Below are 13737 nucleotides of genomic sequence, written 5' to 3' on the forward strand. Positions count from 1 at the left end.
GAGGGCGCTATGGCGCCAGGCTGCAAAAGTAAGTCGGGGGCCGCGGTTTCGTGACCCAGTTACCACCCGAGATACGACGTCGCGAGGCTTCCCGTAGGGTTGTCCCAGGTGAAGGACAGGAAAAATCGGTGATCATCTTGGAATCCGTGCTGCACAGAGAGCGAGCTGGCAGACCACTCTCAGCGTTCCTTCTGCATATTGGCGCGTGAGGGGAGCTGGCACACTTCTGCTCGGGAACAACAGTGGAGAACCGGAGCCCTAAGACTAGAATCTGTTCTTCCTTTTCCTTCTTTCCATCTTGCTGCTTCTTTGCCGGCCCTCTTCTTTGTCCGCTGCGGGCTGCCTGTCTAAGTGGCCCTGCCTGAGGGTCAGCCCTTACTCAGTGATCACTACCTTCTGCAGGTTTCCATATTTCTGACTTTCTCAAAAGGAAGGATTTATCTATGTCCCAAACACGTCTTTCTCTTGCAGATAAAGGAATTTAAAGCACAGATTGCAGCAATATCTTTATTGTAGTCGCCCTTTATCCTCAAGGATACATTCCAAGACTCCCAGTAAATTAGTCACAGTAACATACTAACAATAACAAATAATAAGAACAGTTAGAATAGTACACTGTAATAATAGTTATGTGAATGTGGTCTTTCTAAAAATCTTACTGTATTCATCCTTCCTTTTCTGAAATGAGATGATACAATGCCTATCTGTAAGATAATTGAGATGAATGAGCTATGCAATGTGACACAGGCTGCAAAGCTTACTTGAACAAAAACACTGATACCTAACACTAGACGATAACTGAAGCAGCTACTAAATGACAATTAGGAGGGTAGCATATGGAATGTGAATATGTGTTGGCTGGAGGGAGTGGGATGGTATGGGATTTCGTCTTGCTCCTTGTAACAACAGGCCTTTTTTTGCTGCTTTCAATATTTTTTTCTTGGTTTTGACTTTCAGAATATTTAGTATAATGTGTCTAACTGTACACCTCTTTGGTTTTCTCCTATTTGAAGTCCTCCAAGTTCTGGATGTATTGGTTCTTTTCCTGTGAGAGCACTTTAACTCTGAGGAAGATCAGTTAGTTATCCTGGAGCCAAATGTTAGTTTTCAATATTGATGCCATATTCCATATAAACATTTGTCTTGTAATAAGGAAGTCTCGGTAGTTGTTAAGAGAACCCAAAGGTGGGGCATGGAAGAGAACACAAATTATGGCAGGCATCAAATTAAGGGCCTGGGAATTTGCAATTTTGATGGTTTCTCAACAGTTTTTATTCTTCATGTTGTTTGTCCTCAGAGAGTCATGGCAAGAGCATCCTGATCCTAATTAGGCACCTAGTTTCTGAAGCTAATAAAGTTGTTTGAGGGGAATGGGTAAGGCCCATACCAAGCTTTTCATACCTTACAAGCAATGAGTTAAGGTGAGAGAGCAAAGAAAAATCTTGTACTATCTTTTAATGGCTGTCAGCCCATGATTTAAGGCCCAGGATTGCATTTGTCCTTTATCCCTATGGTAGTCTCTGTCTCAGGGGAACGAGAGAAGCAGGGAGACTGTTGTAATAACCCAAGTAAAAGATGTTGCTGGCTTGATTCTGCAGTGGTAGCAGTGGATTTGGCAAGAAGTTTAATATTACAGATATATTTTAAAGTTAGAGACAGGGAGTTGCTGACAGATTGGCTCCAGTGAGAAAGAATGGGGTTAGGGATGACTATGATTTTTGGCCTGAACAACGGGAAGGATGGAATTGTGATTTACTGAGATGAAGCAGAACATTGGCTTGGCACAAGGGAATCAGGAGCAGGTTTGGACACATTAAATTTGAGACATTACCCCCTGGACTTCCAGTTGTAGATTTCAAGTAGGCAATTAGGAAAGCAATCTAGAGAGAACATTTAAATTTGGGAATCATCAGTATATACCTAGCTTTTAAAACCATGGGGCTGGACAGCATTACCACCTTAATGGGTTGAGATAGAATAGGTAAGAGGATCAAGGCCTCAGCCCAGGAGCATCACACCATGGATGTGAGGGATGGGGAGACTGAAGAGTGTCAGCAACTGAGGAACAAGTTAGAGAATGGGGTTTCCATAAACTAATTATAATCATCTTTAATGATTTATCTTTTTTTTTTTTTTTTTAGCTGAGTTACGCAATGTGACAAATTCTCAGTCTAACCTGCCAAGGTAAGAAAAAAGTCTTATTGATGAGCCCCCAAAGAATTAGCAATTTTATATTTCTAGAATAAGTATTTAGCATAGTAAGGAGTACTTGTTTTAAAATTTAGCTTAGTCCTCAATCAGCTGGAAATATGGGAAAATAATATACTTCCCCTGCCCTCTTAATTCCCAAATTAAAATAAGGGATTGGTTACATAATTCTCCCTTGGAATGACTTTTATTTTTGCTGGCAAGAGGGAATGAGAGACAAGCAGTGTTTATATCCCTTTGAAAAGAACTCCCTTTATTTCCAGTAAAGGTTTATGAAGGTGCCTATCATGAACTAACTCAATAAACAGTGTGGGTCATTGAGACTCTTATAAGAGGTAAATTTAAATGGAGCATGTCTTGGACTTTGTTGGGGAAACTTATTATAAGAAATATTAGATGCAACATGAAACTCGGATCCTTTATAATTTCTTTTCTTCAATAAACTTAGCTGTTACTTTCTTTTTCTTTAGTAATGAAGGTGATGCCATCAAAATTTTTGTGCGAATTCGTCCACCTGCCGAGGGCTCTAGGTCAGTTGATGGAGAGCATGGCTTGTGCTTATCTGTGCTTTCCACAACAAGTCTCCGGTTGCATTCCAGCCCTGAGCCCAAGATCTTCACATTTGATTATGTTGCAGACATGGACACCACGCAGGTAATGAAAACTGGAAGCTTAACTTTTCACTTGAAATATACAAGTCTTTGTTATTTGTAAAGATTTCATTTTTGATCTCTTTAGTTTGATTGATTTAAGATAAGTTCAAACATTCTATGAATATTTCAACTCTAATTTTACTAAATAGCTTTCTTCTTTATTCATCGAATTTTGTGATAGGATGACACAAGCCTGTTTTACTTTGCTTCTTCACTCAGTGATGGAGGTTAATGGAGGAGTACTTTTCGGGCCGCTTGAGTGATTGATGAGTACAATTAGCCACCTAGTTTAAGGATTTTAGAATTACTATGATGACAATAAGGCAAATTTAATTAAGACCTAGTCAGCACTAGCCAATAGAACTTTTTGCATTAATGGAAATCTTTTATATCTGAGCTGTTTATCACAGTAATCTATAGCCACATGACTAAGTTTAATTAAAATTAAATAAAATTTTAAATCGGTGCCTTATGTACATTAGGTACATGTGACTATTTTGAGCATTTGAAATGTGGCTAGTGTGTCCGATGAACTAAGTTTTATTTAATTTTAATTAATTTAAACTTCAGTAGCCACATATAGCTAATTCTTACTATACTGTACATCATGGGTCTTGATTATTCTCTTATACATATGTTTTTGGTGAGCTATTTAGAGCTTTAGATCATTTATCTTTTCATCTATGGCATTGCTAGCCAATAGAAATATAAAAGCCACATGTATAATTTTAAATTTTCTAGTAGACACATTGAAAAGAAAAGTATAAAGACTCAGGTAAAATTGATTTTAGAAATATATCTTATTTAACTCAATATGTCCAAAGTATCATTTCAACATGTAATCAGTGTAAATTATTGAGATATTTTCCTTTTTTTTTTTTTCCTACACTTAGTCTTCAAAATCTAGTGTGTGGCCAGGCGTGGTAGTACATGTATGTAATCCCTGTGACTCAGGAGACTGCGGCAGGACGGTTGCAAATTTGAAGCCAGCAACTTAACGAGATCCTGTCTTATAATAAAAAAGTTTAGACAATCCTCAGCACCACAAAAAAAAAAAAAAAAAAAAAAAGTTTAGAAAGGGCTGGGGATGGAGTTCAATGGTTAAGCACCCCTGGTTCAATCTTTGGTACCCCCAAAAGAAAAAAAAAATCTAGCATGTGTCTTACACTTTCAACTCATCTCAATTTTGACTAGCAATGTTTAGGTACTCAATAGTCAAGTGTGGCTCGTGGACAATGTAGATTTAGGGGTTCTTGAGTTGTTGAAAAGACTGCGTCTACTTATATGCAAAATTCAAAATAAAAATCAGATATTATTTAGTATAAACTTATGAGAAAATAACTGAATAAGTCGTAGGGTTATTTGTTAATACCAGATTAATATTTGCATGCAATATGCTATGAAAAATTTTACATGAAATTCAGTTTTTTTAAAGTTTATAAACTTAACATCAACACTTTTTAAAAATAAGACGAACTCTATTTCATAGAAATAATGAAGGGCAAGACAGTCAAGTAGGCACTGAGTTAACTTTCTCAGGTACTGATATTTGGCCAGACTCTGTCCTGCCCTTGATAGATGTGCACTTTAAATCTATAATTATATGGGAGATTAATAGATTTAATTATGGTTAAAATTTTATTGCTTAGATGTTTCAGACATTTTTCTATAGAGGATGTAACCATGATGTCATAAGTTTGTTTAAAAAATCTTGGCACTCAGTTTTTCTCATTATATTGTAGAATATAGTTTAGGAAAAGGTTTTCATTTTTCTGAAATGTTAACATGTTTGGTACTTACATTTGTAGGAATCTGTATTCTCAACTGTAACTAAAAGCATTGTGGAGTCTTGCATGAGCGGCTATAATGGTACCATCTTGGCATAGTAAGTTGTTGACTGTATCCACATATAAGGGTATAGTAATAAATGTTTTTATTGGCTTTTTATTAGCTTTCTATTGCTATTGTAATAAATTGCCCCAAACTTAGTTGCTTAAAACCATATAAATTTATTAGTCTCTGTTTCAGCAATTTTGGGAAATCCTGTCTCAAAGTAAAAAGGGCTGGGATATAAGTCAGTGGTAAAGTGCCCCTAGGTTCAATCTCCAGTACCAGGAAAAAAAAATTTCAACATAGTTCTGACTGGGCTAAAATCAAGGTGTTAACAAGGTCATGTTCCTTTCTAGGAAGCTGTAATAGAAAATCTATTTTCTTTCTTTTCCTAGTTTCTAGAGGCCACCCAGATTACTTGGCTTATAGCCCCCTTTCTTGATTTTCAAAGCCAGCAATGTAAAATCCCTCAATTCATCTTTCTTAGTCACATCTCCCTTTAACTATAGTGGACAAGGTTCTTGGATTTTAAGGACTTGTGTGATTAACTCAGCCCCACCTGATAATCAAGGTGTGGGATTAAGCTCTGCTTTATGGAGAAGAGAGTATCTATATGTTATATTTGAAATTCTTCTGTAAGAAAGATTTGTCTTCTTGGGGCTGGGATATACCTCAGTTAGTAGAGTGCTTGCCTTGCATGCACAATACCTGGGTTCAATCCCCAGCATCAAAAAAATAAATAAATATAAAGATTTGTCTTCTTTCTTTCATATGGACATATGTATATTTATAGCATACTTTGGGTTATAATCCAATGCTACATTATTTATTTGGTTGCTCACATCATTCAACTTTGGCCCCTGGGAGCTCTTTGAGGTTGGTTTCTGTGTCCATTTGCCGTATTCTACCCTTGTGTATTTTGAGTTCTTCCTTATTTTGTGATATTACAAGATGCTCTGGGCTCAAGGAATCCTTGTTCTTTTTTTTAGAAACCAAGATCTGGGTGGTAGGTGTGTTTGTTGGAATTGAAGAGTGACAGTTTCTAGGCCTTCTCAGTAGACAGATCTAAGTCATATATGTATATATACTAAGTCATGTATATCTATAATTGTTTCTGTGCCTATCCCTTTGTGAGTACATGTGTGTAAAGGGAAACATTATTTCATACTGATGGCTGATCCTAATCCATAACCACTGTTAACTTTCCTTGCTGGTAGTGAGAAACCTGACTTCTACTGTTTACCATTCATTTACTAACTTGTGTAACCTAGTATACAGGTAAAGCAGTTTCGGATTTATTTGCCTATATCTCTATGAGATGAATTTTTACTGAGTATAGTGTTTATGTACAGTTCTTTTTTTTTTTAAGCCTTATAATTTTGAGTCAAAATCCATTTTCTAAACTTTTTTAGGTCAACTCCTTTCCTACCTGCTCACTTCTCTGCAGTTATAATATTCTTTTCTGAGATCCTTAATATCCTGGTGGCTATGCTTTGTTTGTGTGCATACTTTAAAGTTCAACCTTTGTGCTTTATAGTTGTATTGGTTTTGACAGATGCATGGTATCAGGTATTTTCTGTTGGTACCACAGAGTTCCTTCACCTTCAAATTCCCTAGGGGTCCTCTTTGTAGTCAGCCACACCCTGCTCCTCCCAATCCTTGTCATCCAGGGTATACTCATGTATTTTCCATTCCTATAGTTTGCCTTTTCCAGAGTGTCATAGGTGGAATCATACAATATGTGACCTTTTGAATCTGGCTTCTTAATCTTAGTAAATGCCCTTTGGGTTTGTCTGTGTTGTCTACATTCATGGTTTATTCCTTTTTGCTGCATAGTATTTTTTTTGTATGTGAGGACACGCCAGTCTGTTGATGCCTTCACCCTTTAAAGGACATCTTGCTGGGTTCCTTTTTTAGTGATTGTGAATAAAGCTGCCATAAACATTTAAATTTGGTATTTGTGTGAACATAAGTTTTCAAATCACTTGAGTAAATACTTAGGAATGCCAATTCTGGATCGTATGGTAAGTCTATGATTAACTTTATAAAAAACTGCCAAACTATATTTTAAAGTGGCTGTAGCATTTTATATCTACTCAATCATGTATATATCTGAAGTGAACAATGATCCTGTTTTTCTAATGTTGGCAGCCTGCAGACGTTGCAGCGGGCTTGATGTTGGAATAATAGCTTAAGTCCAGAAGGCGTCATGATAGTGTGATTTTTTTTTTTTTCCTAAATCTATGTAGAACTAGAAGGTTTTAATAGATGTACTGATTTTTGTATTCATTTTGAGCAGCTGTTAGGTACAAGGGGTTTGTTTTGTTTTTGTTCTGTCTATGTATCCTGGTTCTTCTATAACTTGCTCAAAAAACAAGAAAATAAAGAATATATTAAGAAGTTAAAAGCCTAGCACTCACTCTGCACATATATTCCACTTTGCCTTTGCTTTTCGTGTTTATTTTTCATGTAATCAGCAGAACTAAATGTTCTCTTGAGCTATGAGGCTGAAAACTGTTTCCTGATGTATCTTCCTCAGAGATTAAAGACTTTTTCCATAGAGTATTTGGAGTGTTGAAGTTCAAAATGATTTTGAAATAGCCTCAATTGCAGAGATTGTGTATCTTCACAACTCTTTTCTTTGAGGATCCTGTAAGCCATTCTACTAATAATATTTAATTTATGACATACTCACTAATAACTTAATGAAAATCACTTTGGAGTTGTGAGTAGAAATAAGAAGCACGTAGAAATGAGTGATTTATTTGTTGGGTGATTATACTTTCTGGTTTGCCTAGGACAGTGCTAATTCTAGAGTAATTGTTAATGGTAGGCCCTTCATTCTCAAGTGCCTGTTGGGACAGTAGTTCATAGGGTTATTCTAGTTGTAGAATACTCAGTAATATCCATTTCTCATTCTGAATTACCAAAGAACTTTCCTCCGTACTTCTAAAATTAGGAGATAACAATTAGAACATACTTTTTTTCTGGTTTTGGGGGACACTTGACCAAAAAGAAAATTTAATACTTTATTTATTATTTATTCTTTATTTGCAATACTAAGAATTGAGCCCAGAGGCACTATCACTCAGCCCTTTTCTTTTTCTTTGTCACCTTTTTTCTTCTTCTTTGTTTTTCTTTTTCTATTTCTCTTTCTTTTGCAGTACTTGGGATTGGACTCAGGGTTGCTCTACTACTGAGCTACATCCCCAGCCCTTTTTCTATTTTATTTTTGAGACATGGTCTTGCTAAGTTGCTGAGGCGGGTTCCGAACATGCAAGCCTTTTGACTCAGCTTCTCAAGTAGCTGGGATTACAGGTGTACACTGATGTGCCTGGCAGAATTTTAATTTTTTTTTTTGCTGTAAATCTGAGCTAAAATCATTTGACACTATGATTGACATTTATTTTTAACTTACAAGTTTTTAATTTTTAGTTTTTTTGTTGTTTCTGTTAAGTGACATAACAAAGGAGATAGGATTCTGGGCACAAAATAAAACCTATATTATTACATAATGGTTTTTAAAATTGCCATAGTTTTAAACAAAGACATTTAATATCTTCTTAAGACAAAGCATTTAGGAAAGGAATTTTTGCATTTTTTAGAATAGCAAAAACTGAAAATGGTCCAATTAATTTTGGTAAAATAAATTATGCTATAAGATTTCATATGCATTAAATAGTATGTGGTTATTAAAAACAATGGGACAGACATCATTCCCTGACTTAGATATCTGAGTTAAAATTAAGAGCAAAGCAGATTGCAGAACTGTACGAATTTCACTTTTTGTAAATGAAAATTCTGAATATTATCTAGAAGCATTTACCAGATAATTGATAGTGGTTGGTTCTTAGTACTGGAATTGGAGGGAAAGAAACTAGATCATTTGTGTTTTATCTAATATAATTTAGAAATAGAAAGAATAACTTTTCGTGGTGAAAATTTATTTAATAGTAGACCATATTAAAATTAGAAGGATAGTCTTCTAAATTTTGTGTGTTAATATATAAAACCTTTTTCACAGTGGGCAGACTGGCTCAGGGAAGACATTTACTATGATGGGTAAGTAAATTAAAGATTAATATTTGCTATCTTAATGTATACTTTTGGTGATGACAACATGTAATACATTTTGGGTGAAGGCATAATTTCTATATGTGATGTTGATCCCATAAAATTAGGGATATTTCCTAGGCCAGATGATGAGTTTCTGGATAGTAGAGTTCATGACTTAGTGTTCACAGTTATATTTCCTAGTTCAATGCCTAGCACAGACTTGGTGTTGGGTAAACAGTTTTCCTTTAATGGGCTTTAATGATATTTTATGTATTTCTGTACTATATCACCAAGATCAAGAGTCCTAATTAGTAACTACTCCAGCCCCATGCCTAAGTACTGCTGCTCTTATCATTAGATTTGCCTATTTTTGAAGTTTCAAAAATGAAATTTTCCTGTATGTGTTCTTTTGTTTCTGTTTTTTTCTCCCTAATTGTTCTATTTTTTGGGTGCAGTAGTAGTTTATTTCCATTACTGTGTATTATAGTGTGAATATGCTACAAATTTTTCATTCACTGTTGATGAACATTTGGATTTGGTCCCAGTTTGGGACCATATAATGCTGCTCTGAATATTTTTTCTTGTATTCACATTTTGAAGTTGTTTTGTTGGATATTTATCAGGGAGTAGAATTGCTGGATGATGGGATATATGTATCCTTAGCTTTAGTAGACACTGTCAAATAGTTTTTATTTCTTTTTTATTTTTTAAATATTTATTTTTTATGACTGCATGACCAATGTAATTCTGCAAACTGTACACGCAGAAAAATTAGAAATTATATCCCATCTGATTCAAATGTATGATATGTCGAGATCATTGCACTGTCATATGTAACTAATTATAACAAATAAAGAAAAAGAAAAAAAAATTTATTTTTTAGTTGTAGTTGGACACAATACCTTTATTTTATTTATTTATTTTTATGTGGTGCTGAGGATCGAACCCAGGGCCTTGCACGTGCTAGGCGAGCGCTCTACTGCTGAGCCACAATTCCAGCCTCTGTCAAATAGTTTTTAAAGTGATCTTTCTGGTTGTTCCACATCCCTTTACACACTTGATACTGTTTTTAAAATTTTAGATTTTTCTCTAGGTTTTTCACATTGTATTTTGCTTGCTTAAGGTTTTTTTTGTTGTTGTTTTTCTAATGCTTTTTATTTTTATGTGGTCAGATTTCAGGTTATTTATTTTTTTCTGCTTTTTTAAAATACCTTTATTTATTTGCTTGTTTATTATTATTTTTTCCCTTTCATTTGTCTTTTTTAAAAAATTTGTTTTAATTAGTTACACATGACAGTACAATGATCTTGACATACCATATATTTGAATCAGATGGGATATAATTTCTCATTTTTCTGAGTGTACAGGTTGCAGAATCACATTGGTCATGCAGTCACATATATACCCACAGCAATAATAATGTCTATTTTATTCTGCTATCCTTCCATTCCCCGATTCCCCTCCCCTCCCCTCCCATCACTTCTCTCTACTCAATCTAATGTGACCCACTTCTTTTTTTTTTCTCCCTCACATCATCATACCTGTATTCTGTATAACGAAGGGGGTCTCCTTCCCTCTTCCATGCAATTCCCATTCTCCCTCCCTTTCCCTCCCACCTCTCTTCCGTATCTAGAGGTAATTTTCTTCTCATGCTCTTCCTCCCTACCCCATTTTGAGTCACCCCCCTTATATAAGAGAAGACATTTGGCATTTGTTTTTTTGGGATTGGCTAACTTCACTTAGCATAATCTGCTCTAATGCCATCTATTCCCTGCAAATGCCATGATCTTGTTACTTTTTAGTGCTCTTTAATATTCCATTGTGTATAAATGCCACATTTTTTAATCCATTCATCCATTGAAGGGCATCTAGGTTGGCTCCACAGTCTAGTTATTGTGAATTGTGCTGCTATAAACATTAATGTGGCTGTGTCCCTGTAGTATGCCGTTTTTAGGTCTTTTGAGTATAATCCAAAAAGAGGAATAGCTGGGTCAAATGGTGGTTCCATTCCCAGTTTTCCAAGGAATCTCCATACTGTTTTCCAAATTGGCTGCACCAATTTGCAGTCCCACCAGCAATGTATGAGTGTACCTCCCCGACCCATCCTTGCCTGCACTTATTGTTGTTTGACTTCATAATGGCTGCCATTCTTACTGGAGTGAGATGGTATCTTAGAGTAGTTTTAATTTGCATTTCTCTGACTGCTAGCGATGTTGAACATTTTTTCCGTGTATGTGTTGATTGATTGTATATCCTCTTCTGAGAAGTGTCTGTTCAGGTGCTTGGCCCATTTGTTGATTGGGTTATTTGTTTTTTTGTTGTTTAACTTTTGAGTTCTTTGTATATCCTAGAGATTACAGCTCTCTATCTGATGTGTGAGGGGTAAAAATTTGTTCCCAGGATGTAGGCTCCCTATTCACTTCACATATTATTTCTCTTGCTGAGAAAAAACTTTTTAGTTTGAATTCGTCCCATTTGTTGATTCTTGGTTTTAATTTTTGTGCTACAGGTGTCTTATTAAGGAATTTGGGGCCTAACTCCCACGTGATGGAGATTAGGGCCTGCTTTTTCTTCTGTTAGACGCAGAGTCTCTGGTTTGATTCCTAGATCCTTAATCCATTTTGAGTTAACTTTTGTACATGGTGAGAGATAGGGATTCAATTTCATTTTATTGCATATGGATTTCCAGTTTTCCCAGCACCATTTGTTGAAGATGCTATCCTTTCTCCATTGTATGCTTTTAGCACCTTTGTCTAATATAAGGTAGTTGTAATTTGTGGGTTGGTCTCTGTGTCCTCTATTCTGTACTATTGGTCTACCAGCCTGTTTTGGTGCCAGTGTATTATTTTTTTATTATGGTGCTGGGGATCGAACTCAGTGCCTCACACATGCTAGGCTCATGCTGAACCACTGAGCCACAACCCCCCAGCCCTTTTCCATGTTTTTTTTTTTTTTTTTTCTTTTTAAATTTCAGTGGCTTCTGAATTGTGACTTGTTGTAAGGAAGCTCTTCCTCTCTCTGAGGTTACAAGAACAACAAATACTAGGGTGCTTACAATGTGCCGGGTACTTTTCAAGGCACTGTTGTTCTGTGAATACAAGGCCATGTCCAGGTTCTTGTGGAGCTTATATTCCAGAGTGGTGGTGGGACATATGTACAATTAAAAACAAATAAATGGGGCTGGGGATGTGGCTCAAGCGGTAGCGCGCTCGCCTCGCATGCGTGCGGCCCGGGTTCGATCCTCAGCACCACATACCAACAAAGATGTTGTGTCCGCCGAGAACTAGAAAATAAATATTAAAAAAAAATTCTCTCTCTCTCTCTCCTCTCTCACTCTCTCTTTAAAAAAAAAAAAAATAAAAATAAAAACAAATAAATGTATAGTAATTATTCCAGAGGTTATAAGTTGTATGATGAGGTTATAAGTGCCATAAAGAGAAATAAAGCAGTGTGGGGGATAGAGAAGAGCACAGGGTGCTGTTTTAGGTGGATGGTTAGGAACAACTTCTCAGGTCACAATTGAAATGAGAGTGGGTACTGAGACTATCCAGAGAAGAAACTTCTAGGCAGAGGCACAGCAACTGCACAGGCCCTGAGTTGGGCACATAGGCAACATTGTGAGGAGCAGCAGACACCTACAGCCAGAGTGGAGTTTTCCAGAACAAGGGGCTTGTAGCAGGGGAAGTTGGAGCAGTAGCCTGCAGCCAATTCACATGGGCCTTAGAGAGGAATTCAGATTTTGTTGTATGATGAGAAGTTATTGGAAGGGTTATTTTAAAACAGGAATTACATGATCTGATATATAATTAGAAAAATTACTCAGGCATCAATGGAATAAAGAGGAAGGGTTCAAGATGGAGCGGGATTAGTAACTATTTCCTTCTAGGCAAGTGATGATAGAGGTGCCCAAGGATATGTTGACGGTCTTTAAATACTGTTCAAGAATATGGTGTAAGATTTCTGCTCTAATATTATTCTCTTTGCTCATTTAATTGCATTTTCTACCCTTTTATGCTTTTTTTCTTCCACATTTTTTATTGGTGCATTATAGTTGTACATAATGATGGAATGTTATCCATCTCTTAAAAGTGCAGTTTACAAGGACCATATAAATATTCCAGGTGTAATCAATAAGGCCTTGCACAGGACAAGATTTTTAAATTGTTCTCTGTACCATTCCTATGCATACCTGGATTCTGTTGGTTCCTTTGGTCTCTAAGGTATACTTAACTAAAATTCATAGTAACTTCTAGGTCTTTTCTTGCTATATATTTTTCTGGTAAATATTGCTATAGTTCTCTGCAGGAAAACCAAGCTGTTTTTCCTCTGCTTTCACACCACAACAATCAACATGGGCTAGGGATATAGCTCAGTTGGTAGAGTGCTTGCCTCACATGCATAGGCCCTGGGTTCAATCCCCAGCACCACTAAAGAAAAGAAAAAAAAAATCAACACAGAAGACTTCTGTGACTTTAAAAGGTTTAAGAATTTCTCTCTACCAGCAAGTGAGCAAGCAGGTTTGCAGCAGATACCAGCTGAGTGTCCTCTAATCCAATTCATTTCTGACACTATCTACTTGAAGATAAAGTCAGATCTCATAGGTTTAGGGCTCAGTTCCCAAGACTGCCTGCCTGCCCCAGTTTGTGGCTTATATTTCTGACAAACAAACTATAAACTGGAGTTCCCACAACCCCCTCCTCTGGTTTGATTAATTTTCTAGAATAACTCACAGAACTCAGGGAAACACCTTTAATTAACTTACTGTAGAGAATAGTTTAAAGGATACAAATGATCTGATATATAATTAGAAGAATTCATGAAGAAATACATAAGGGAATGCCCAGTAGGGTCCCCAGAACAGGAGCTTCTGTCCCTGTGGAGTTGGGGTGCACCACCCTCCCTGCGCTTGAATATATTCTTTCACCTTTCAAGAAAATGTGTTGTATTCAGTTATCTTGAAGCTCCTTTGAAGCCAGTCCTCATTACATAC

At 36.3% G+C, this 13737-nt stretch overlaps 1 protein-coding gene across 1 annotated transcript in view; it reads left to right on the top strand.

Moving 5' to 3' along the window:
- Positions 1 to 9: 9 nt before the first annotated feature.
- Kif15 (kinesin family member 15) overlaps positions 10 to 13737 on the top strand; it is a 70958-nt gene continuing 57230 nt past the window's right edge. The window contains exons 1-5 of the mRNA XM_077795676.1: positions 10 to 28; positions 2142 to 2184; positions 2679 to 2862; positions 4670 to 4746; positions 8716 to 8753. Of these exons, the coding sequence (XP_077651802.1) occupies positions 10 to 28; positions 2142 to 2184; positions 2679 to 2862; positions 4670 to 4746; positions 8716 to 8753 (361 nt within the window). The remainder of the gene's footprint in view (positions 29 to 2141; positions 2185 to 2678; positions 2863 to 4669; positions 4747 to 8715; positions 8754 to 13737) is intronic.

This window comes from Urocitellus parryii, chromosome 3 (assembly GCF_045843805.1).
Source record: "Urocitellus parryii isolate mUroPar1 chromosome 3, mUroPar1.hap1, whole genome shotgun sequence".
In the NCBI taxonomy this organism is placed as follows: Eukaryota; Metazoa; Chordata; class Mammalia; order Rodentia; family Sciuridae; genus Urocitellus; species Urocitellus parryii.